Source organism: Calonectris borealis, chromosome 3 (assembly GCF_964195595.1).
Source record: "Calonectris borealis chromosome 3, bCalBor7.hap1.2, whole genome shotgun sequence".
NCBI classification, from domain to species: Eukaryota; Metazoa; Chordata; class Aves; order Procellariiformes; family Procellariidae; genus Calonectris; species Calonectris borealis.
In genome coordinates this window covers 57,884,806-57,907,453 of record NC_134314.1, presented here as the reverse complement: position 1 = coordinate 57,907,453, position 22,648 = coordinate 57,884,806, and the positions used below count along the sequence as shown (strand labels likewise).

Genomic DNA, 22,648 nt, shown 5'->3' with positions numbered 1-22,648 from the left:
GTAAATTATTGAGATGCTGAGAAAATGGAAAAGAGAGCCTGAGAGAAAACACATTTCCCAGAGATCAGTGAATAACTTTAAGGCGGGTTGGGAAACTATATTAATGGCCCATTTCAGTAAAAATTTTCAGAATTAAGCCATACTAAACATCAAAGAACCCACTCATTCACATTTTTCTTCATTTTCATATGTCTTTTCTAGTGGAGAGTGTGCTCACACAGGAGCATTGGTATAGATCAGTTAAAACAACAAACGAGCTAAAACAGAAACAGTGATCACCCATATAACAAATCACCAGAAATCAGACATACTAATTCACTTGTAGTATCGTATAAACTTGTGTAGCAATAAAGGAGCTAGGTGTTTCCAGAAATTGCTGGCTTTCATTTCTGTAAGAATTCTGATTATGGACAGATGGTCAGTACCTAATCTAACTTTTTGTTTACAGATGCCAAAGGTTTCCCTTCAAATTCTTTAAGTACGCAATTAATACAACTGACAGTGAAGACAGATGACATATCTTCTATATAGGATCAAAGTAACCCAGCATATGTGTTTTATATAAGAGATGTGAATTTTATGATAAATTATATTGCAATATAAAAGTTATAGGGCAGTTTCAGAAGCCTTAAGGAAGTCATTTATACAGGAACTGATTTAATATTATAGTTAATAAGAAATTTGTCATTTGTATAATGTGGTTAAAGTCAATAATTATTGACTATTTCTAAATTCTCAGAGCTTTCTGTTCTTACTGCTTCTTTCAAACAAGCTTGAGTCTATAGTCTTAGGTGATTGTAAATTAGTCAGAGCTTTCACCTTCCATTTGGAAGAATGTGTGTGTAGACAGAATACATATGTGTTTGTATATAATGCATATATGCACTTATAATGTACATTATATTGAACACGTCCACAAATGCATGTATTCAGACAGCTTTGTGAAACAGTTGAATAGAGATTCATAACCATTCAGAAACAACTGAATGTATTTTATATGAGCTTCTGCTAGTATAAGAAAAATAAACTGAAGAGTAGCAATTAAAAAAACCCTAGATTTTTCTAGCAAAATGGTATGTTTACTTTTCTTGCATGACTCTGATCTAGTAGTTCAGTGATGGTTTTATTTGTGCTTCTCAATATATAGCATCAAAAAATTTAGTCTGTCAAATCAATTTTATTTGAATCAGCATGTTTTCTAGACTGATCTCTTCTTGGATTATATGAAATTTTTGTTGAAAATTGTTAGTCTGTCATCCTGCATCTGAAAGGAATTATTTGTTGAAAAAACATATTTTTGCAAAAAACGGAACATACATTTAAAGTACGTGGCTTACAAAGAAAAAGAAAAGTCTTTCCTTTTGTGCTTTGTAGTTATCCATACACAGCTTCAAAACCTGTGTAAGTTGTTTTCTGTAACTTTATTGGAGGTACCGGAAGCTAGAATGAGGAATTATAGAAAGTCATTAAGATTTGTAACCCAAAGCAAAAAATTATGCTTGCTTCTGAATAACTGTTTCCAGTTGAGATGGAACTGGGAGTAAAAGTCAGCAAGAAAGTATCTGTGGAATTGTTGTTAAGCCTCACAGGGACTTCTGCAAGTGCTTTCACAAACCACACAAAAAAATAAAGTATGAAAATAGAAACAGAATAGCATAATGAAACACGAAATAAATAAATAAAAACACTCTACAAAAGAATAGTAGTATTATAAACTAAGTGTAAGTACTGGTAATTTAACGTGAATGCAAAGCTGTTCAAATGATGCATATCTGCTTGGAGATATTTCAGAAGCAGCAAAATATCTGCTAGCTGTGTGGTTTGAGACAACATCATGTTCATTGAAACTATTTTATGCGAGACAGCTGTGCTGCTATGTATCTTTTGCAGCATGCGAATCTCTCCCAAATGTCAGAGGACTGAGAGGCTTCAGTCTGGATCCCAAGATATCAAAACTTTCTCTTTAGTCACAGATGGAGCAAACTCCAAGGAATACAGAACAAAGATGCATACTTATGCTTCATGTAGTGGGCCCTTTCTAAGGGAGACTAACGTTAACAGCAGTTTAACCAGAACATAATCAGCAGAGGTGACATGGGATTCAATGACTGTATAGCGTATTGATTTTTAAAATATTTTGCGATCTGGTGTCAGGATTACCAGATGCTGAATCTATAGAACCTGCTTGAATTCCCATCAGAAAATTCTTCAGCAAACTCTATAGTATCAATATCTAATTCACTCTTCTGGTGTTGATTACCATCACATTGACTTGGTCAATGTTTTTCTGCTAAATGTTATGGTATCGCATTACTTTTGGGAATGTCCATCTTCATCCCTAAATTGGCGTTTTCTCTACTAAAGCATCGCCTCTGACTGTAGCTTTTAAGTCATTTCTGTGGTCAAACATCAAGATCCAGTTTTGAATGGCTTTATTGAACTGCTAAAAGGAGATACAAATCTTCCTCAGGCTTGTATGTCTTTTAGTGTGGCAGGACTGAAAGTGTGGGATTTTTCTTGGTCATCTAAAAGCAGATCATATGGTAGACAACCAGCTTCTACATTCTATTGTTCTGAGCACAATAAGGTAAGACCAAGGCGTTCTTCTAGTCATTCCTTTTATAAAGGTGCCACAGAATTGTGGATGCTAGGGATATAGCTGCTTGTTGAGCGTCTTTGCATATGTCTTTGGGTCACTTAGATCAGCTAGAGAACCACAGATAGATCCCTTGGGCCCTTGGTCAGCTTAAGTCTTGGCCTCTTTTGGACTACTTTTTGCAATGCTGTGGCCTCCCTGAAGCATCTTTAGTACATCTAGATAAGAGCTTTCTGTGTATTGGCATCTAGGCTTTGGCAGGAAGAGAAACAGGCAAATCAACTCCTCTGAGAAATAGCTTGGATTTATGTAGAAAATTATTGGGCTTTGTGAATCTAGGCTTAGTACATAGCATGTTCAAATCATTCACATGACTGGGAGGTATTTTTTTTTGAACCGGTGATCTTGGCTTGACTGTTTCATCCATTCCTTTTTCAGTTGTCTCCCCCTTCTCATCCTTCAGGTTTTGCAGAAGGCATTTCTGTTGTTTTCAGCCCCAGCAGCTCCTTTTTTCATCTGTTCCTAATTAGCATTGTGTCAGCAGCTGATCTCTTTCCTGTAAGGGCAAATTCAACACCTTTAATCCTCTCCTTTTTTAGGAGACTTTAAACGCTAAGTAACAGAAATTGAGGGTGTTGCAGAGATCATATAATTATATGCTAACATTCTTCCCTTCATAATTGAGAGGTAGTCAGTCCCCAAATTCTAATCATTCTCCTCAAGCTTTATATGCAGGTGTGGATATGGATAGGGATAGTAAACTCAGCTAAAGTGACTTGCTCCGTGGAGTCATTCAGAGTTTCCATGGCTTATCTCCCTCAGGAATCTGGACTTAGATTACCAATATTCTTTAGGGCCTATTAATTTACCTCCAAAATGTTCTCTCTTAAACAAACAAACAAATACATTTTTTTTTTTAAGGTAATTTTCATCTTTAGGCAGTTATTCTTCGAGTCTCAGCAACTATTGATGACTTCAAAGATACGAAAAACATAGCAGGTCTTGAAATTGCACATGTGATCTTACTGGACAACACAGGATTTTTCTTCATTTTTTACAAGTGGAATGGTTGATGAAAGCAGAGTGGTTATGATCAACAGAGTGTTCTGCAATCCATTAATGCTTTGTGAGCGCTGCATCATCTGAGGTAGCTCTGTCAAAACATGCTGACGAAAAATACTATGATCCTTTGAGGCAATGTCATTGTTTGTGACGTTTGGGTGCTACAGCCTTTAGCAATTGCTGCAAAAAGTTGAAAGTAACTGCAGAACTTTCCCCATGGGATGAAGAACCAAAACCATGGATATTTTCAGTAGTTATTACTGAATGTGTGTGGTTGTGGGTTTTTTTATTCAGGATAACAAAATGCTAAATTTTAGCAGTTTATCAAAATAGCCTTATCAGGCATTGTAAATGTAGCTTATATCAAGGTATACTTTATAGCTACTAGAATCTCAACAAGAAGAGTATCTTAGTTGTCACCACTCTGCCTGTATATAGAAGTAAAGGTAATAGGGACTTTAGTTTTTGTTGAAAAGGATCTTCTGGATTCAAAGACAATGAAATACTACATTTTTAGAGCCATTACTAGTATGTTGTTCCTTCTTTTAAGGAGAAGATTATTTAAATTTCAGTCTTCATTAGGTCCAGCTAAAGAAAATTTGACTAACTTTAGTCTTGCGTAGTAGTCTTCCATAGACTCTCTTGTTAAGCATGTGAGAGAGAATTCTCTAGGCTGTGATTTCGGAAAGACAGATCAGGGTAACTGTGTTAGATTTCCATTCTGAATTGATCCTCAGAGAAGCCTATTCTTCTCTGCAAGAGGTACATAGATTCTCTAAGCTCAATTTGATCTTTTTAAATATGGACCAAATCTTCTGCCTCAAAGATCACTGAGTTAGATCTAGATTCTGCATGTGGTCTGCTCTCATTTTTTAGTATGACCAATTAAAAAATATTGCATTCGTGAAAGAGATTTTTAGAATAATACAAAAAAGATGTTTACCTTTTTATGTCCTTACTTGATTTTTCGAGGAGGCTTGTTTCAGAATTAGAGTGGAATGGTGGGTCTTTCATGTTACGCAGGAAGCACAGTTACAGATCAAAACTTCTTTCATCTGTCCCCCAAACCAGTTTGGAGCAACTTCCAAAGGAATATTCTGTAAGCAGTGTGAGTGCATGAGAATATGCATGCATGTGTGTGAAGATTACGACATTTGATTAGGATTTGAAAGGCATTAATAAAGAAGATACTTGTATATTGGTATAAGATATGCAACTTTCATCTGTAATGGAAGCACTGTCAGAGTTTTTATTATCTTGTTTTCTTCATTTCAAAGATAATGCAGGTTGTTCCTTTGCCATTTCAATGTACAATAATTGAAAGTCTCTCACATGATCTTAGGAATTCAAAAAAGTCCTCCTTATTGTTGCCATTAAGAAGGGAATTGCCAACTGTGTTTTTCATAGATTTATTAAACTGAAGTATGGTTGATGGAGTTGAAAATTTCTGACGCTACTCTTAAAAAGAAGTCAGCTGTCCAAGGTTTTCACTCTTTTTTTTCACTTATTTTTAACCTCTAACACAAGTCAAGCAGGACTGCTGTTAGCTCTTAAGAAAGTTCTTTTTCTTTTAAACTCATCTGAAGCATCTGTGAGTTGGTATAGAATATGACCCAGTAACACTAGTTACATTAGAGGATCTAAAAAAATTTGATGCTTTTTGGAGTTTTTGAACTTTTTGGCTTAAACCTTTTAGAGTAGGAATTAGATAACCTCTCATGGTGGTTACCTATTAAAACAGTTTTAATCACATGAATTTTTTTAATCAGTGCTCTTACGCAGTTTAGAAGCCATTTTCATTACCTTTGTTTTGTACATTAGTTCTTCAAGGAAAAAAAACCACCCTGCAGGAATTCAGCTGTTTTATGAGCATACTGCAATCGTTTAGGGAATTTTAAAACCCTTTCATTTATTTTGTATATGATTACACACTCTTAAATTAAAATTCTCTTTATTTTGGATGTGTGGATTAAATTTGCATGAGGTAATTGCCAGTCTCTTAAAAACTTCAATGTTAATACAGCCAAGCTACCATAATTTAAGAAAATCCACATTTTCACTGAGTCGGTAGGCCACAACACTAATCTCTATCTCTGAACATAACCTCTGCATGAGAATGTGGGCTTTTACAACAATACTGGCTGTACTATACAATGAACTTCCCTAATTTTTTTTTGTCTACTTTTCCAGTTAAATGAAAAATTACTGAGCCAGTTTCCACCTTTATAAAGATTTTCAGGGAGTGTCCACATGGCAGCTAAATAATTTAGTATTAAAAGACAAAAATTAAAATAACTACTTGTCATTTCATATGGACATTCTTTTGGAAGAAACAATGTCCTGTGAAAACCCTCTATTTGTGTATTAACCAAATTTGTTTTGAGAAACTCTTATGTGTGTCTTCCTCTCTCAAACTTGATTAAAAGCTTTTCAAAGATCCTGATAGGCACTTAGATAAATACTTTCAAATGGTGGAAATCAATTTAGTGCTTGAGTTTCAAAAAATTGCTTAGCAGTTGAGCTGTCACTTCTCCCATTAACTCAAGCACTGAACTGAAACAGTCGACTGCTAGGTCAAGCATGTGGATGCCTTCCAACAAAAAGGGAAGATATGTTCAATGTTCTGACTTGGTTTTAAATTTTCTGAATTATGTGGTATTTTAGTCTTTTTAACATAATTCCTGTTTGTTATTATAGTATGGCATATTTCAGTAATCACGATACTAATAGTCACACAGCAAACATCTAGCTAGTTACAAATTTTAAGTTTAGTTTCTGCTTTTTGCTATCTCCAGCTCCAGGTATAGACATCTTTCCTCATTTTACAGAAATATTTCTTATGTTGTTTGTGGACTAAATTCCCCTAAGCATATTAGTGAAGATTAATGAGATTGTTTATTCTGTTTATTCTCACAAAACGAATAAACTATTACTCTTCTATAGAATACATTGCTTTTTGCCAGTCCCATGTGGTTTATTAACCATGATTAAAAATAGCTGTATTATGTTTAATTAGCAGTTTCTTCTCTCCATAAAAATGCATAAGAATATAAATTACACATGTAATTTTTTTGTTTTGATTTAGCAGTCCTTTGCAATGCAAAATTAATTTTGTTACTGTTGGAGTTGGCTACTCTAACTCTAATCTGTGTTTAGCTGTTGTAGTGAAACTTTTTTCCCCTTTGCCCTACCCATCAACATAGCATTACCAAAACTCAACTTTTTTACAAACTTTTTTCTGTACTCATTCAGTGTAAATGAATTTCTGTAAATGTTTTAGACAACTAAGCAAGAAAAAAAGAGTCACAATTTCATGTCAGTATGTTAGCTTAAAATGGTTGGAAGAAGAGTTAAATTGTCTTTATGATATCTTTTTCTTCATTATTTTTCTGGCATAATAAGCATCAGACTGTCGGTGGAGGTTCTGTCTTCTCCTCCTCACACACGAAAGAGCTTGCACTGCAGTCTCCTGCGTTAGTTTTCCTGTCAGCAAGGCTAGTTCGAGAGTTTTCTAGCTTTCTCCATTGCCACCTCCACCACAGAGTGTTATGCCTTACTTGTGCTGCTACAACTATTCATACAGCTATCCGCTAAAATGGTGTAGTGGAATTACTCAGCTTAAAACCAGCAAAACCACCTGTGGGTGCATGGAGTTATGTGCAGGAGTGGGCAACCAGGAGCTCAGCTTCAGTGCTATTAAATTGAGGTGCTGCCAAGGAAATGGTAACGTGCAGTCTTAAACCAGGAAATCCCATGGGTAGCAGCACTTGTTACTCTCTAAATACACTTCCTTGCTTTGAATTATTGTGAAAAGAAGGTTATATTGCTGTTCTTTAAATCCTGTTTATCATGACAACAGCAGCTGTTTTAGGATAGCATTTACTTATAAAAAATGTTCATTGTTGCTATCTGAAATTTTTAATATGGCTTATCTTAATATGGGCTTCCTCCATGCAGTATGCGTAAAGGCTTCCTTGTATCCGTTGTTTCAACCTGTAAGGTGGCAGTGTGCTCAGTTGCAGTAGCCTCAAACTTGCAAAACTGAGAAATCAGGAACAGTTTTTGCTAACGATTTGTCATTGAGATTTCTCACTAACTTCCTGGCTAACATCCCATTAAGGTGGGAGATATCATTTCCTACAAAGTGACCAGATGTCAGCATCTGACTTATCTTTGCAGTATCTGCAGACTCAAAGTTCCATGGCAAGAACTGAATAAGACCATAATGTTATGGTCATCATAAAATACAGAATTGCCCAAAGGAAATGCTCCTATTGCTTAATTTTAAGTGAATAATTTTTATCTTGTGATGGCATACATGGTCTTATATAGTTGGTTTTTTTTTTTTTGGAAACAGCCCTTAAAACTTCATTTACTTTTGTTAACATCATTTTGGGGTGATGTGGGTTTTGTGTTGTGTGTGGGTTGTTGGGTTTTTTGGGGATTTTTGTGTTTGTTTTTTTTTCTTTCCTGTCTACGTACACAGACAAATGTGGTAAGATATTGTAGTTTAATTATAGTTAATTTTAATTTCATATTGAAACCATGTAACAAATTCTGAAGTAATCCTTGGAAGATATAAAGATGATATGGGATTCTCTTGCCGTTTACACTGAATATATTCTCAGTAAAGCTATTAAAATTTGATTTAAGTTAGGAATGCAAAAGCGCAGTGCATGCTTTGAATTGTTTCCCCATAAAAACATGAATAAACATGCAGGAATTCAAATAGCTTTAGTTTCTCACATAATGTCATTTTGTTAGGCAATGTAATTCCACATTTTGTTCATTGCCTCTAATGTTTTAATGGGTTTTTACTTTTTGCAGTTTTGGCAGAATTAATTGAAAAGTTCGTGTCACATCTTTCTGAAAGCCGATTGGATTGTTATTTCAGCACGGGAAACTATAAAGGTTAGTTTCCTAATAATTTATTGCCATGCAGCCTCTTCATATTTAAATTATTTTCCTTTTAAATGTATCTGTAGCATTTTGGGGGTTGTTAAAAATGTTCTTTAACAGCTCAGAAATTCATTACTTAACTCATGGGAAATACCTCACTTTGAAGCAAAAGATGATGTGCTTGAGTAAACAGTACAGATAGTGATAGGCTTTCACATTTCTGTATGCGTAATGGAAAGATGTAGATGCAGAACAGGTGAGGGCATGATTCAAAGTATTTGTTGACACCTATTATAGAATGATTTGCAAAGCGGGTGGCATAAACATTTAAGATGGTGTAAGCAATCTGGCTCACCTTTTGAAAGGCCCATAATATATAATCAACCCAAAGGTATGCAATTTATATTGCATTAAAGGATATGTGTTAAAGAACTGCTATTGTTGGCAGAGTAATCTGAGTGTTGGTTTTGTGCAGATGGCTGTTCTTGTACAGCCAAGAATAAAGGATGAGTGATAAAGTTAATTTATTCTGACTGTAAAGTAGTATGTTTTAATATTTTGAATCACTTACAGAATTGGAAGATTTCAAAGCATTGTTAATATCTGCACTTTCATTCTTCACTATTTGTCCAGGACTTTTCTCTTAGGTTGTAGTTCAGTCATTTAGAGTACTTATTCTACCACTAACTCTGGAGAACTAAGCCTGCTTTGGGGAGAGTCTGTTATTTGTACTGATATTTTATTCTCACATCCATAGCATGCAAATATAGTGTCCTTGGAGACTTCAGACTTGCCTTTGAAGTTTTAAAGCATAAACCCCCGAGGATCTCTTTCTTTTATGTAGTGGCCTTTACCTTTTGAAAACCTTGCTAACGGAATACTTTTAATTTTATTTGAGAATCTCTCTCTTTGCTTAATGAAGAGAGTTGCTGACGTGACAGTTCTTTCTGTCACTATTTTATTTTTCCTTAAAAGATCCTTAAAGGGCTTTTTGTTGTCCTGCATTAGTTTGTCATTTACTTTTCAACTTCTCAGGAGGCAGAATGAGCAATAAAAATCTTTTCATGGACTCATAAGACTTGCTATTTACATATTTCTGACACTTCTGAATTCAAATTATGATTATGATGGTTCCTTTGAAAGCCCACATAATGTCTTCATGACGTAAATGATTTATTTGACACCTAGACTGGCCCTCTTGCTCCTCTCTGTACATCTCTCTTTTTAGGTCACAGTTCAAACTATCACACATTCTCCAATGATACGTAAGGCCCAGGTGTAGTTTTCTTTTCTGTCTTGGGGAATGCCTATCTCGCATTTCTTTGGAGAACAGGATAGCCCACAGACCTAACTTTTCAAGGTTATCGTAGTGTTTTCTGTTAGAAAAATGGGAAAACCCACTTGGTTTGAATAAGGCAAAAACTAACTAGCGGTGGAACAGACATCTAACACTACAACCTCCAAGTGGATGCCTTGCCCAGCAAAGACAGCATCCTGATGTTTCTTAATCATAACAGCTAAGTGCTTCCATCCGGTGTGGAAGAACTCTAATGAAGGGAAGCAGTAGTCCACACTCTGTTCGCTTAGGTGTTGAGTACCTTAGTTTCAATCCACTCTTCTCAACCTTTTGTTCAAAGCTAGGATTTAAAACATGTTCAGGAAGGTTGAACCTGGATCTGCTACTTCATTGGTTTCACCATGAAACATTGATTCGGTGGAGGTGGCAACAACACTACATTATTTATCTGAAATTTAATGCCAACTTTGAAGAAACACCAGGTTTGAAAATCCTGTGACAATTGCATACATTAAATTAATCTTTTAGAATGGAAAATCCCAAAGAATAGGTACAGAAACAAAACAAAGATAACATAGTAAAAGCCTCAATTCTTGATTTTCTTGAGTTTGACAAATTTTCTTTCCATAATAATCCAATCCAGTCTTGTATGACATTCCTTTTCATATTTTCTGAGTATTTTTTTCATTCAGTCTTATACAGGCACTATTGGACATTAATTCTGGGTAAGTTTGCCTGTTCAGTTCTCAAATAAAAGCTCCAAAATTTAAAGGGTTGGCTGATGAACAATTTTCATTTGCAAATGCTTTTGATATTCCATGTGCTTTAATGAAGACAAGCTTGGAAATGGGAGAGTGAGAAGCCTTCTCAAGAATAGTCAGTAATCTGGTGGTAAGAAACTAATGTGAAATGTAGGCAAAGGGCTGATGTTGTCTTAATGCTTTCTTTCCCTGTCAGCAGCACCATTACCACAGACACTTTTTGTGAAGAGTTCTCCAGTCCAGGAAAGAGTGTTGCTCAGGCAAATAGCATATGTTTCATCAAGGGTTTCGTTTAAGTTTTATAGGAAAATAGTTACTAAAATTCCATAGCACCTTCTTCAGAAAGGTATTGTCCAGGGAAACTAGTTTAGACCAATAAATTCATGCTGATTGACATGAAAGAGAAACAAAAATCTGGCTCCAAAACTTAATCTATGATCATACTCCACTCTGGAACAGTAAAAGGGCTTGATTGTAAGAATCAGTTGTATAGCTAAATTTACACTCATTTCAGGCTCTTTTTTGCATCGTAAAACGTACAGTGTGGCATTCCTATGAAGACAGGGAATGTGCTTTGAGAACCCAACTCTGTATTATGCTTCCTATGTTTGTACAGAAGGGACAAACAAAACACGATCAAATCTTTATCAGAACTTATTTACTTAAAATTAGGTTTCTCAATAATGGTTGATCAGATTTGTATACATTTCCCAGAGTTTTATGCTAATGTGTATGAAGTGTTGGAATTTCTCCAAGGAGAACAATTAATTATTGAATGCCATATGATTTCACAGTATCTTTTCCATATACGTATGTGTAAGCTCTACCTAAGCTAAATCCTAAAACTGCTGTTGCAGTAGAGACATTTTTTTTAATTAGGTGAAGTTAATGAGTTGTTAGAAGGTAAACTGTATTCCAGATGCATCTTTCTAGCTGCACATCTAAGCCAAACATGCACTTGGAAATTGCATGTGTCCACCATTCTGTTCAATAAATTTGGGTCTGAGGAACTGAAAAACAGCATCTAATAGTTGTTTAATTTTAATGAAGAGAAGCCCCAATTTTAATGAAAATGGATTCAGTACAATGCATAGATATTCGGTGTTTATCATGTTTCTTGAAATGAGAAATTGATTATCTTAAAAAATGACAGCTTTCTTAAACCCGCAGGTAGTTGTAATTAGAATAACAGAGTCATCCATCTACTGTGGAATCCCTCAGGATTTCAGTCTATTATAAAATTTGCAAATATGGAAAAATCAAATTAGTTTGGGTTGTTATCATTTTCAGGTTAAGAGAGAAGGAAAAATATATGATAAACCACTATGCAGTTGCAGTGTTTATTTATAAACAGTAACACAAATCTTACCTGAAGTTTACTTTCTGCTAGCAGCCATGGTACTGCTGTCATGTGGATTCAGATGAGTAAAATAACATACAATATGTACGTTAAACGTTAGTGAACTCTGTCTATCCCCTTTCCCAGAATTAATACTTTCTAGTTTGCTTTTATTTTTCTTTCTTCTTAAAAAAACCTGAAACATTGAAAACCAAATCATTGATATCTAGCTGTAATAGGCAATAGGATGGCAAGAAACTGAAATTTGCTATAGTAGTAAAATAGGCATTATGCATTAGAGATATGAAGTTCCTAAATAGCCTCTTGCTCTTCCTGTTAGCAAATTCCAGTTCATTGCAACATAAATGCTTTGTGGAAATGTATTCGTTTTCTCAAGGTTCCAACAAACCCATTTCTCAAAGAATTCCACTTGCAGAGTCATCTAATATGTTGGTGTCTGGACTTCTTAACTGATCTCCGCCATGTGTTGCAGACTGTCCAAACTTGGGAATGCTACGACCTTTCAGGATCAACTGGTTTTTTTGGTAGCTCTGGTTGTGTAGATGACTTTGCAGTTGAGTTCTCTCTTTCCAAAGGACTTTGTCTCTGAAACAGCTCTGCCAAGTACTGCCAAAGGGACAGAACCTCAGGGATTTCAAGTCTTGGCCGTAAAAATCAAATGTCATGGTGTGTTCCTTCTCTAGATGAGGCTTAGTTCTCCAGCTGAACAAAATCTCATAGGAACTTTTCTACCATTTAATGAGCTCTTAATCTTCTAAGGGTCAGGTGGATCAGGTAATGAACTGAAAAATTTTTAAAACACCAATGGGAAGCTATCAGTATAGAGCTGATCAGAAGGAGTAGCAACTGAGAAATACAGGACTACAACCCGAAATTGGGCTGAAAGGGAAGGAGAAGGAAGGGCATTCTTCCCTTCTTCCTGCATCATTTGATGAATGCACTTCTTTAAAGATGGGTGTCCACTTTAAAGATGCTGTTAGCAAAAAGCGTTTTGCCCTTTGCCAGTTTATATGTAACTGGACTGAAAACGTGGTTCATTCTTAGTGATGTTGCTGACAAAACAGCTTGAGTATTAGTGATGACCAGTACATAAAGAAGTAGTTCTAGATATGAATATTTTGATCTTGTATTGTTATGACAAGCGTACTGATGACATAACAGATACTTTCAATAGTCAAAGTGGAATTGCACATGAGATTACCTATCTCTGATGTGAAGCCAACAGCATTCTCCAGCAATTATTCTTGCATCTTGTTTACATTGTGTCCATTCACAATTCAAATCCAACAATAGTAATACTTTTCTTTGAAATGGGATTTTTTCATAGCAATTCTAACAATGAATATGAGATTCAGACTGTCAGAAGTGCTCTACATGAGTAGCCTAGTGGAGGAGATGACGTGATCAAAAAATGGTAGCAAAATGGCAGAAGAGAATATAGTGAGAAACGTATGACATCCGCTCTGCCCCAACTCCAAATAATGTTTTAAAATAGAAAACTTTCATAAGGACATCAGAAGGAGAGGGGATAGGTACTGACAAAACATAAAGTTCTATATTGACTGTTTGGGCACCTGCCCACTGACAGTGTCAATGTTTAGGTACCTGTTAAAGAGTACTTTTTTGTTAAAAAAAAAAAAAAAGAAAAAAAAAGATTTTGTGAGTTCCACAATTTCAGTTTATATGGACAAAGCCAAGGACTAGAGATCTGATAGTGAACATAATTACATACTTTAAAGATTTTTGAAGCATCTGCAGGAATTATGCAGGTGGCTCTGGCCATCATGGGATTTTCAACTGTTTGCAGTATTGTTATTTACATGGTTCCTTTGAATCAAAAGTATTTTCCATCTCTACAAAGAAAAGTAATCTTTCTTACCATCGCTGAAGTTAAAATTTAACATTCATTAATATTTTGCAAAGATTATTTATATAGCCATAAAAACATTTGGTCTGGGCACCAGGAAGTGAAAAAGCTAAATCTATAATGTGAGCAACAGCTTTAGTCATTTTCTTCACTTAACAAAAAAGGGAAGCCAGTAGTTTCTTTGGGGTAACAGCAGTTAAACAGGGAAATAAATTAATTATTACCTAAAGACCATACAAGTTGTATGGTATGTATAGGCTTGCCAGTGTGACGCCCATCTACAAGAAGGGCCGGAAGGAGGATCCTGACAGCCTGACCTTGGTGCCGAGGAAGATTATGGAGGGGTTCGTCTTAAGGGCGCTCACAAGGCATGTGCAGGACAACCAGGGGATCAGGCCCAGCCAGCACGGGTTTGTGGAAGGCAGGTCCTGCTTGACCAACCTGATCTCCTTCTATGACCAGGTGACCCGCCTGGTGGATGAGGGAAAGGCTGTGGATGTGGTCTACCTGGACTTCAGTAAAGCCTTTGACACTGTCTCCCACAGCATTCTCCTAGAGGAGCTGGCGGCTCACGGCCTAGACAGGTGCACTCTTCGCTGAGTAAAAAACTGGCTGGACGGCCAAGTCCAGAGAGTTGTGGTGAATGGAGTTAAATCCAGTTGGTGGCCGGTCACGAGCAGTGTTCCCCAGGGCTCAGTACTGGGGCCGGTCCTGTTCAATGTCTTTATCAATGATCTGGATGAGGGGATTGAGTGCTCCCTCAGTTAGTTTGCAGATGACACCAAGCTGGGCGGGAGTGTTGATCTGCTGGAGGGTAGGAAGGCTCTGCAGAGGGACCTGGACAGGCTGGATCGAGGCTGGCTGAGGCCAACTGTATGAGGTTCAATAAGACCAAGTGCCGGGTTCTGCACTTCGGCCACAACAACCCCATGCAACGCTACAGGCTTGGGAAAGAGTGGCTGGAAAGCTGCCCAGAGGAAAAGGACCTGGGGGTGCTGGTTGACAGCCGGCTGAACATGAGCTGGCAGTGTGCCCAGGTGGCCAAGAAGGCCAACGGCATCTTGGCCTGTATCAGAAATAGTGTGGCCAGCAGGAGTAGGGAAGTGATCGTGCCCCTGTACTTGGCACTGGTGAGGCCGCACCTCAAATCCTGTGTTCAGTTTTGGGCCCCTCACTACAAGAAGGACATGGAGGTGCTGGAGCATGTCCAGAGAAGGGCAACAAAGCTGGTGAAGGGCCTGGAGCACAAGTCTTATGAGGAGCGGCTGAGGGAACTGGGGTTGTTTAGTCTGGAGAAGAGGAAGCTCAGAGGAGACCTCATCGTGCTCTACAACTACCTGAAAGGAGGTTGTAGCGAGGTGAGTATTGGTCTCTTCTACCAAGTAACTAGCGATAGGACGAGAGGAAATGGCCTCAAGTTGCGCCAAGGGAGGTTTAGATTGGACATTAGGAGAAATTTCTTCACTGAAAGAGTGGTCAGGCCTTGGAACAGGCTGCCCAGGGAAGTGGTTGAGTCACCATCCCTGGAGGTATTTAAAAGACGTGTAGATGAGGCGCTTAGGGACATGGTGTAGTGGGCATGGTGGTGTTGGGTTGACGGTTGGACTTGATGATCTTAGAGGTCTTTTCCAACCTTAATGATTCTATGATTCTATGAAATATGCCGTAAAGCTGTTTCAGCTTGGTATCCTATCATTTCAGTATGAATGCGATGTAGCCCATTTTCTGACTTAAACACATAAAAGCTTCTTCATGGTAAGAGAGAAAATGAATAAGAAAGCAATCTTTCATATGAGTTGTAAAGTTGATTGAGGTCTAGTCTGATCAGGAAGAATACTACTGGACTGTGTGTACCAGTTAACTTACTCTGAAGTGTTTGTAGCCTATAGCTACAAATTGAGTTTAACAATAATATGTAATTGCCTTTGCAAATCATGCCTTATGGGATGTCTGGTTTTGTGCTCCTGAGTGCTACAAAACATTTTGAGAAGTACTGCCCATTGAGGTGCTTGAAATGGGCATGATCAGAGTTAGTACGAATGATCAGTCATGACCTCAAAGCAAGGAAACACTAAGATTGCTTAAAGAATTGCTCCCCGTCTTCCCTTCATCCTGTTCTTCTCATGCCCCCTAATCCCTTTGGACATTTATGATTGCTCAGTTTTGCAGGAAGACCTGGAAGATAAAAACCACAGAAGACAATCAGCCCATCTTTTGCTATTGGTATAAGATGAAAACCTTCAAATTCCTTTCCCTCACGAAGTTTTGTTCTGCAGAAAATAAATAAATAAATAAATAAGGAAAGGGCTTGTAAGCAGAAGTTAATCCCCATCTCTCCCCAGGATCACCTGATTTGCATCTGGAACTATCCAGGATGCACAGGATTGCTTCGCTTTAAAGATGAAGACTGGATAGGCAATGGCAGTGAAGCATGCCTTACCTAGGAATCCCAGATTTAGGCTAACTGAACTAGTGGGGACAATGAGCCCACTTTGCCTTTTTTTGCTGTGCTCCCTACGCTCACTGCTTCCCCCACTCAAGCAGCAGAGGTCCTAATTCTCTTTTTTTGTTTCTCTATGGAACACTGAATTTGATTTAGAGGTAGAAGGGTTGGAAACAAGAGGAAGATTACCAAGTCATAAAAAGAAATACTTCTTTATTGTAGAAAAAGTTAATATTCTAGAATTTTTCACGTGTAGTGTTCTTTTTTTTTTTTGTTTAAAGTTATCACTGACAATTAATAGTTTACAATCCTTGGTGTTTCAAAGGAAGCATTTTCTCTTTTGAATGAACAAGATTGTGTTAAATAGTGGATTTAAAAAAAGATTTAAGAGTGGGCATACCAGTATTTCTTATGATTAGCTTATCTGAAGTGTGTATGGTAGGTTGCTAATATAAACAGCAGTTGCATGGCTAAAAAAGGCTAAAAAAAAAAGTATCATTTACATTTAAAAATGGTCCATACTTACTGCTGTGGGGTTTTTTAATGCATTTTAGAATGAGAGATAAAGTCGACTTTCTATTATGATAATTTTTTTTTTAAATTGTAAATCAGCTCCTAGAGAATTCTGATATCCTTCAAGTCACTAATTTAATTTTGGCTTAATGTCTATTTTACAGTGGTTTAAATTTTTAAAGAAAGAAGTGTAAAATACGTGTTCAACATAGAATTTTTTGGTTTATTAGATAAATAAAAAGGAATCGGTCAAAGCATGTTGTGCATTCCATTTAATAACAGCCACAGTGCTGTATCATGTTGTTATCTAATTCACAGTTCAGAGAGGTGTTCTGTCCTTTGTTTGAGGATAATCGGCATTCTTATTTAGAAAATTGATCTGTCGATGCCTTTTGTTATGAAACCCATTGTGTTTCAAGACAGTTAGTTGTATCAGGTGTATTGATAAATATCTGTCAAATGAGTTTTGCAGAAAATTAAATTCAGTATATTAAATCAGAGGTATGAGCATCATTACAATAGTACAGTCACAACATACTCCTGCAAGCTTACTAGTCAACTTTTTATCCATGGATCGCAATATGCAGTATTTCAATATTCCACTTATTGTTAATAACAGTTTTCTAAGCTTAATGGAGCATTTAGGGTTTCTAGGTTCAGTTTTTAGTCAGTGGGAAGTGGTCCTTTGTGTATTCTAAATGACTTTATAGTTTTCCAAAGCCTAGCCTTCCCAGTCTATTAATTGGTAAACAAAATGGAAAATCAAAACTTTTGACCCGGGACAAAGAACCACAGTGTGTGTGTTCCCATTCTGAGTTGTGGATTGGTAGCAACTTGACTGCCTAGTGTACGGAGCTATGATTATATCAAATACACTGGTGTACAAAAGCAAGAGTTTTTGCCTTGATGAGGTACTGTGTAATATAGAATTATTCTTCAGTCCAAACTCTATGTTAATTTTATCTTCTTCCACGGTATGGGGGAAAATACTCCAAAGGAAAACTGATAAGGAGAAAACCCTTTTCAGCGACTAAGAAATTATTACAACAGAGAAGAAAAGACAATGAGGATCAATGAAATCAGTTGTGTTCTTTTAATGTTAATGGAAAATAAGCGTTCAGTACTTGCTGTAAACTGTTACAGAGTGGAAACTGGGCTCAAATCGTGGGTTGTGATACAGCTGTTCCTCATTACACCCTTACTGGACTTGTGTCCTGGTTTTGGCTGGGATGGAGTTGATTTTCTTCCTATTAACTGGTATAGTGCTGTGTTTTGGATGTAGTGTGAGAATAATGTTGATGACACGCTGATGTTTTGGTTGTTGCTAGGTATTGTTTATGCTAGTCAAGGACTTTTCATCTTCCCATGCCCTGCCAGATGTGCAGGGGGCTGGGAGGGAGTGTGGCCAGGGCGGCTGGCCCAGCTGGCCAATAGGCTATTCCATACCATATGACGTCATGCTCAGCATATAAGGCTGGGTGAAGAAGAAGGAGGGGGGGCGTTCGGAGTGATGGCGTGTGTCTTCCCAAGTAACCGTTACGCGTGATGGAGCCCTGCTTTCCTGGCGATGGCTGAACACCTGCCTGCCGATGGGAAGTGGTGAATGAATTCCTTGTTTTACTTTGCTTGCGTGCGCGGCTTTTGCTTTCCCTATTAAACTGTCTTTATCTCAACCCACGAGTTTTTCTCACTCTTACCCTTCCGATTCTCTCCCCGTCCCGCTGGGGGTGGGGGGAGTGAGTGAGCGGCTGCGTGGTATTTGGCTGCTGCCAGGTTAAACCACGACAACTTGGATACCAGCTCCTGCATTGTCACCCACAGGAGGATCCACCTCAAAATGGAGGCAGGGCTTCCTTGTGGCTTAGAGGTGGTTATACTGCTTGCCTCTCTCCTGCCATTAAATATGGTCGTCTCAGGACTGAATTAGCCGTTAGTCATAGCCAACTCATTCAAATTCCCCCTGGTTTCTAGAATATATGCCTCTTGCCTTCACAGTTGCACACAGGAACCTGAAAATGAATTGACTTAGTATGGTAACTGCAGCCTGAGTAAAGAGGTAACTTGGAAAAGGAACTGTAAGAAGATACAAACTGTTTCACTCATCTCTGGGTTTTTAACTGAAATGCCCTGTAATTTTATATGTATTCGGCCAAATATTGTGTTGCTGGTATGCTATGCAAAAGATATTTGAACTTCTGTTCTTTGGGTAGAAACTCTCTGATGTGGGTTTGCTATTTCAATCCTATCAGATTATTGAATAAATCTGTTCTACTCGAAGACCAGTTCATTTTTCTTATGTGTAAATGTATTTGCCAAAAGTACAAGGTTAATTTCTCATGATCCTAACACTTAGATCATTGTCCTCTATTAAAGTTATAATACGGAGCGGGTTTTTTTTCTTACTATACTTCCTCTGCTGAATTTTATTGCTTCATTGTCGAATATAATTTTGCTGTATTGTTTTCTTCATGAAAATTTCAACCTACTTCATCTCCTCTGAACAGAATGCCGCTTAATTTTTTTTTTCTTTAACCTTTTTTCCTAACCAGAGGCATTTCCTCCCTTAACCTGCAATTATGTCATCTTTACTACCTTAGTCCCTGTATGCTTACCAGGAACATGGAATGTTTATCTGAATTGGTAGCTATGGAATCCTTCAGTTTGATTTCTCTATCTGTCTGAGAAGGATATAGAAAAAATACATATCAAGTTACTGTGTGATCTGCTTAATCAGATTTTTACATTTATCACTTACATAATAATAAATTTTGACTTCTGCTGCCGTATCTGTTATTTACATTTTTAACAAATTATGTCAGTTGTTAGGGGTTTTTTTTATTTGTTTTGTTTGTTGTTGGTTTTTAAGTAGCACTTTGAAAGAAGTATATTAAAGGTTTAAGCCCTCAGCTTTGTAACTCATAATATTATTGGACTGTTAATTTTTTTCTGAGGTATAGTTATATAGATGTACATGAGAGAAACAATGCCCCATTTTTAATTGCATTTAGAATTTAAAATTTTGAGAAAATATTACAACAGAGGTTGCTTTAATTCATGATTTATTAATTTGTCTAATTTGGATTTTTAATTTAAACAAATGCAGAAAACAGGGCACATATATTACTGTGTGAAAAAACAATGCATAGAAATACAGGATTTTTTAAATCCATCAATTACAATTTTCTGTGATTGGTGTCAAAATAGAATTTTTTTAAATAACATTGGTTTTAGAGCTAGGAGACTTAAGGCCACTGGAATGGAAGAAAGTAGATCAGAAAATGCTGCTTTGTCTGATTTCTTGGCCAGAAAGGTTAAAGCTCTACTAAGAAATGGGACTGAAAAAGATGATGTTTGTTTACATCGTGCTGTAAAGCTAATGATAAGCATACTAACAGTGAAGATTTCCTTATAAAGAAGGTGATTTTAATCAAAAAAATAAACGTATATGAAGAATGCAAGTTCTTGATGCATCCTTTGCAAACACTACTAAACTCATTCCAAATAAGAAACAGTTCTCCAGAATTGGTATTTATACATTAAAAAAAGCTTTACATTAGTATTCAGTTAAAAGCATATTTATCATAATACTATATTGTATTTTTTTCTTTTGTTTTAGCCATGGATGCAGATGTGAAGAATGAAAGCCTTTCATCTGAGCAGCAGCTTGGTGTTGAAATGACAGTCAGGTACATGGTATTAAAATATTTCCCTATTTCTAGGATTTGTTTGATTTTCATGGAATGACTTTAATGATATGTAATCCACCAACTCAATGCTTTATACTGTTTAAATCTAAAGATCATCTTTAAGAAAATGAATTCTGACTTTGAAAATGAAAAAAGTATTAGTACATAATTAAGTTATCTTTACAGATTATATAGGTTATTATCCTTTATTGTTGTAAAGACTAATTGTAACTTGTTAGTAAGATTTACCATAAAATTACATTATGCTGAGTTATGTGTCTTTTTTTCCTCACATTACTTCTCTAAATGGTTATGTTTAGCTAAGCTTAGTTATATTCCATTTAAACATTTTATTTGGCTGGTAATTTGCAGAGCCGTGATGAAGGAAAAGCTAATGTGCCTGTACTTCCAGAGATTGTTATCTTTAGCATTAATATTTGAATTCTGATGCTAATAATTACATCTATAATATACTTAGATGGAATTCTAAATAATGTATGTGAAAAAATGAGTCGTGTGTGTTAGAGTACTTGCTCGTCCCCACCACAGTTTCTAAAACTGAACTAAAAGGAATTTAGGTGAGGAATTGTAACACTGCGTAGCAGATGTTTGGTGTGTATCCTTCCTAGATAAAGCATAATAGGTTTTATTAAATCATTTATGTGTATATCTACAACATAGTGTTTGTGATGAACAATGCAATGACAGCTTAACTTTCACAGGCCTATTAAATATGAGTTCTTGCTTTTTAGGAATTAAAAAAAAACTATTTAACCTTTAAACAGTTTTGGTTTTTAACTTTTTGTGCTAGATATGGAAAATATCTAAAATTGCTAAAAGAACATGCTGAAAATGGGCTGTGCTTCGTGTTAATGAATTGTGAGAAATTTCTGAAACAACAGCAAAGAACTGTGGCATCCTCACTTTGTATCCTTTCTTGATGGCATAAATTATATTGCCTAAAAATGCCAGTGAAATTTGAACTCTCAGTTGGGGCTTTTGATGGTGGTGTAGATGTGTAATACGTACTGAAAGAAAAAAAAAAAGCAGCACTTTTACTTTGAAATTTTGTTAAGTTAAAATGCACACCCAATGCATTCAAGAAAATCCTCACCCTTGTGTTTCCATGCTTTGTTAAAATTGTAAGTCTCATTTATTTTTGACGTACACTGTTTTGCAGTAGGATCACATCTTTCTGTATGTGATAGAGTCTGCAGCAATGCACCTTTGAGCATTAATGAGTATTTGTGGTACCCCCACAATACCAACAGGGTTAATGGTATTGCCCGTATAATGATATGTGGCTGTAATCTGATCAACAGGAATGTTTTGTCTTCTGACTCTTTTAGATCTACTGTGGAAATATTTTTAAAAATAAAACAGATACCCTTTTCCAACAAGCTTTGCTATATTCTTCAGGGATCACACTTACCTATCACTATTAAAATACACTTCAGGTATATTAGTCAGAGTATGCTTAATCTCTTTTTTAAAGCTTTTCTTTTACTTTTTTTTTCCCATAATTTCACAACTCCTGTTTTCCTCCTCCACCATTCTCCTTTCTTGTACTATAAGCACACTTGTTTTGGTGCGGGTTTTTTTGCATTTCCTTGTTTTTTGTTTACTTTTGTTGATTTGGCTTGACTACTTATGGAAAAAAAGTAGCGTATAGGGAAAATAGCTTAAATCATTTCTCTTAATTCAGTGTGAGAGGCAGCCATGCCTCAAGAAGCTGCCTTCTGTGCAGCTGTATTCCCCTTGTCCCATCTCTGACAAACCAGCTCTTGCTTCTGTGTGCATGGGCCTGGGGAGGAGGAGGGCTGCAGCTCCTGCAGGGCAGCGAGGAGGAGATCTCTGCCCGAGTTCCTTAACCTTCGCACGCAGGCTGCTTGCGGGCGCGCTATGCTGGCTACGACTGGTTTGCGTCTTCTGTCTTCCTCATAATGTCGGGGGACGGGGAGAAGACACTGATGTTTCTTCAGCGGTTTTCACGTCTTCTCGTTTCAGCATTTCTCTGGCTACCAAGACTGCATATATCTGTAAGAATTTAAAAGCTGTTTCTTTCTGAAAGGCAACTTTGAAAGTTTCTAAAGGAGACTTCATCAATTTCCTTAGTTTTGGGTGGGTTTTTTTAACGTATTAAGTTCTCACTAAAGCCCACTAA

The 22,648-nt window shown here is 36.7% G+C and overlaps 1 protein-coding gene across 1 annotated transcript in view; it reads left to right on the top strand.

Annotated features, from left to right (window-relative positions):
- TBC1D32 (TBC1 domain family member 32) overlaps nucleotides 1–22,648 on the top strand; it is a 98,194-nt gene that overhangs the window by 68,220 nt on the left and 7,326 nt on the right. The window contains exons 28-31 of the mRNA XM_075145744.1: nucleotides 8,486–8,569; nucleotides 20,415–20,484; nucleotides 21,296–21,411; nucleotides 22,369–22,523. Of these exons, the coding sequence (XP_075001845.1) occupies nucleotides 8,486–8,569; nucleotides 20,415–20,484; nucleotides 21,296–21,411; nucleotides 22,369–22,523 (425 nt within the window). The remainder of the gene's footprint in view (nucleotides 1–8,485; nucleotides 8,570–20,414; nucleotides 20,485–21,295; nucleotides 21,412–22,368; nucleotides 22,524–22,648) is intronic.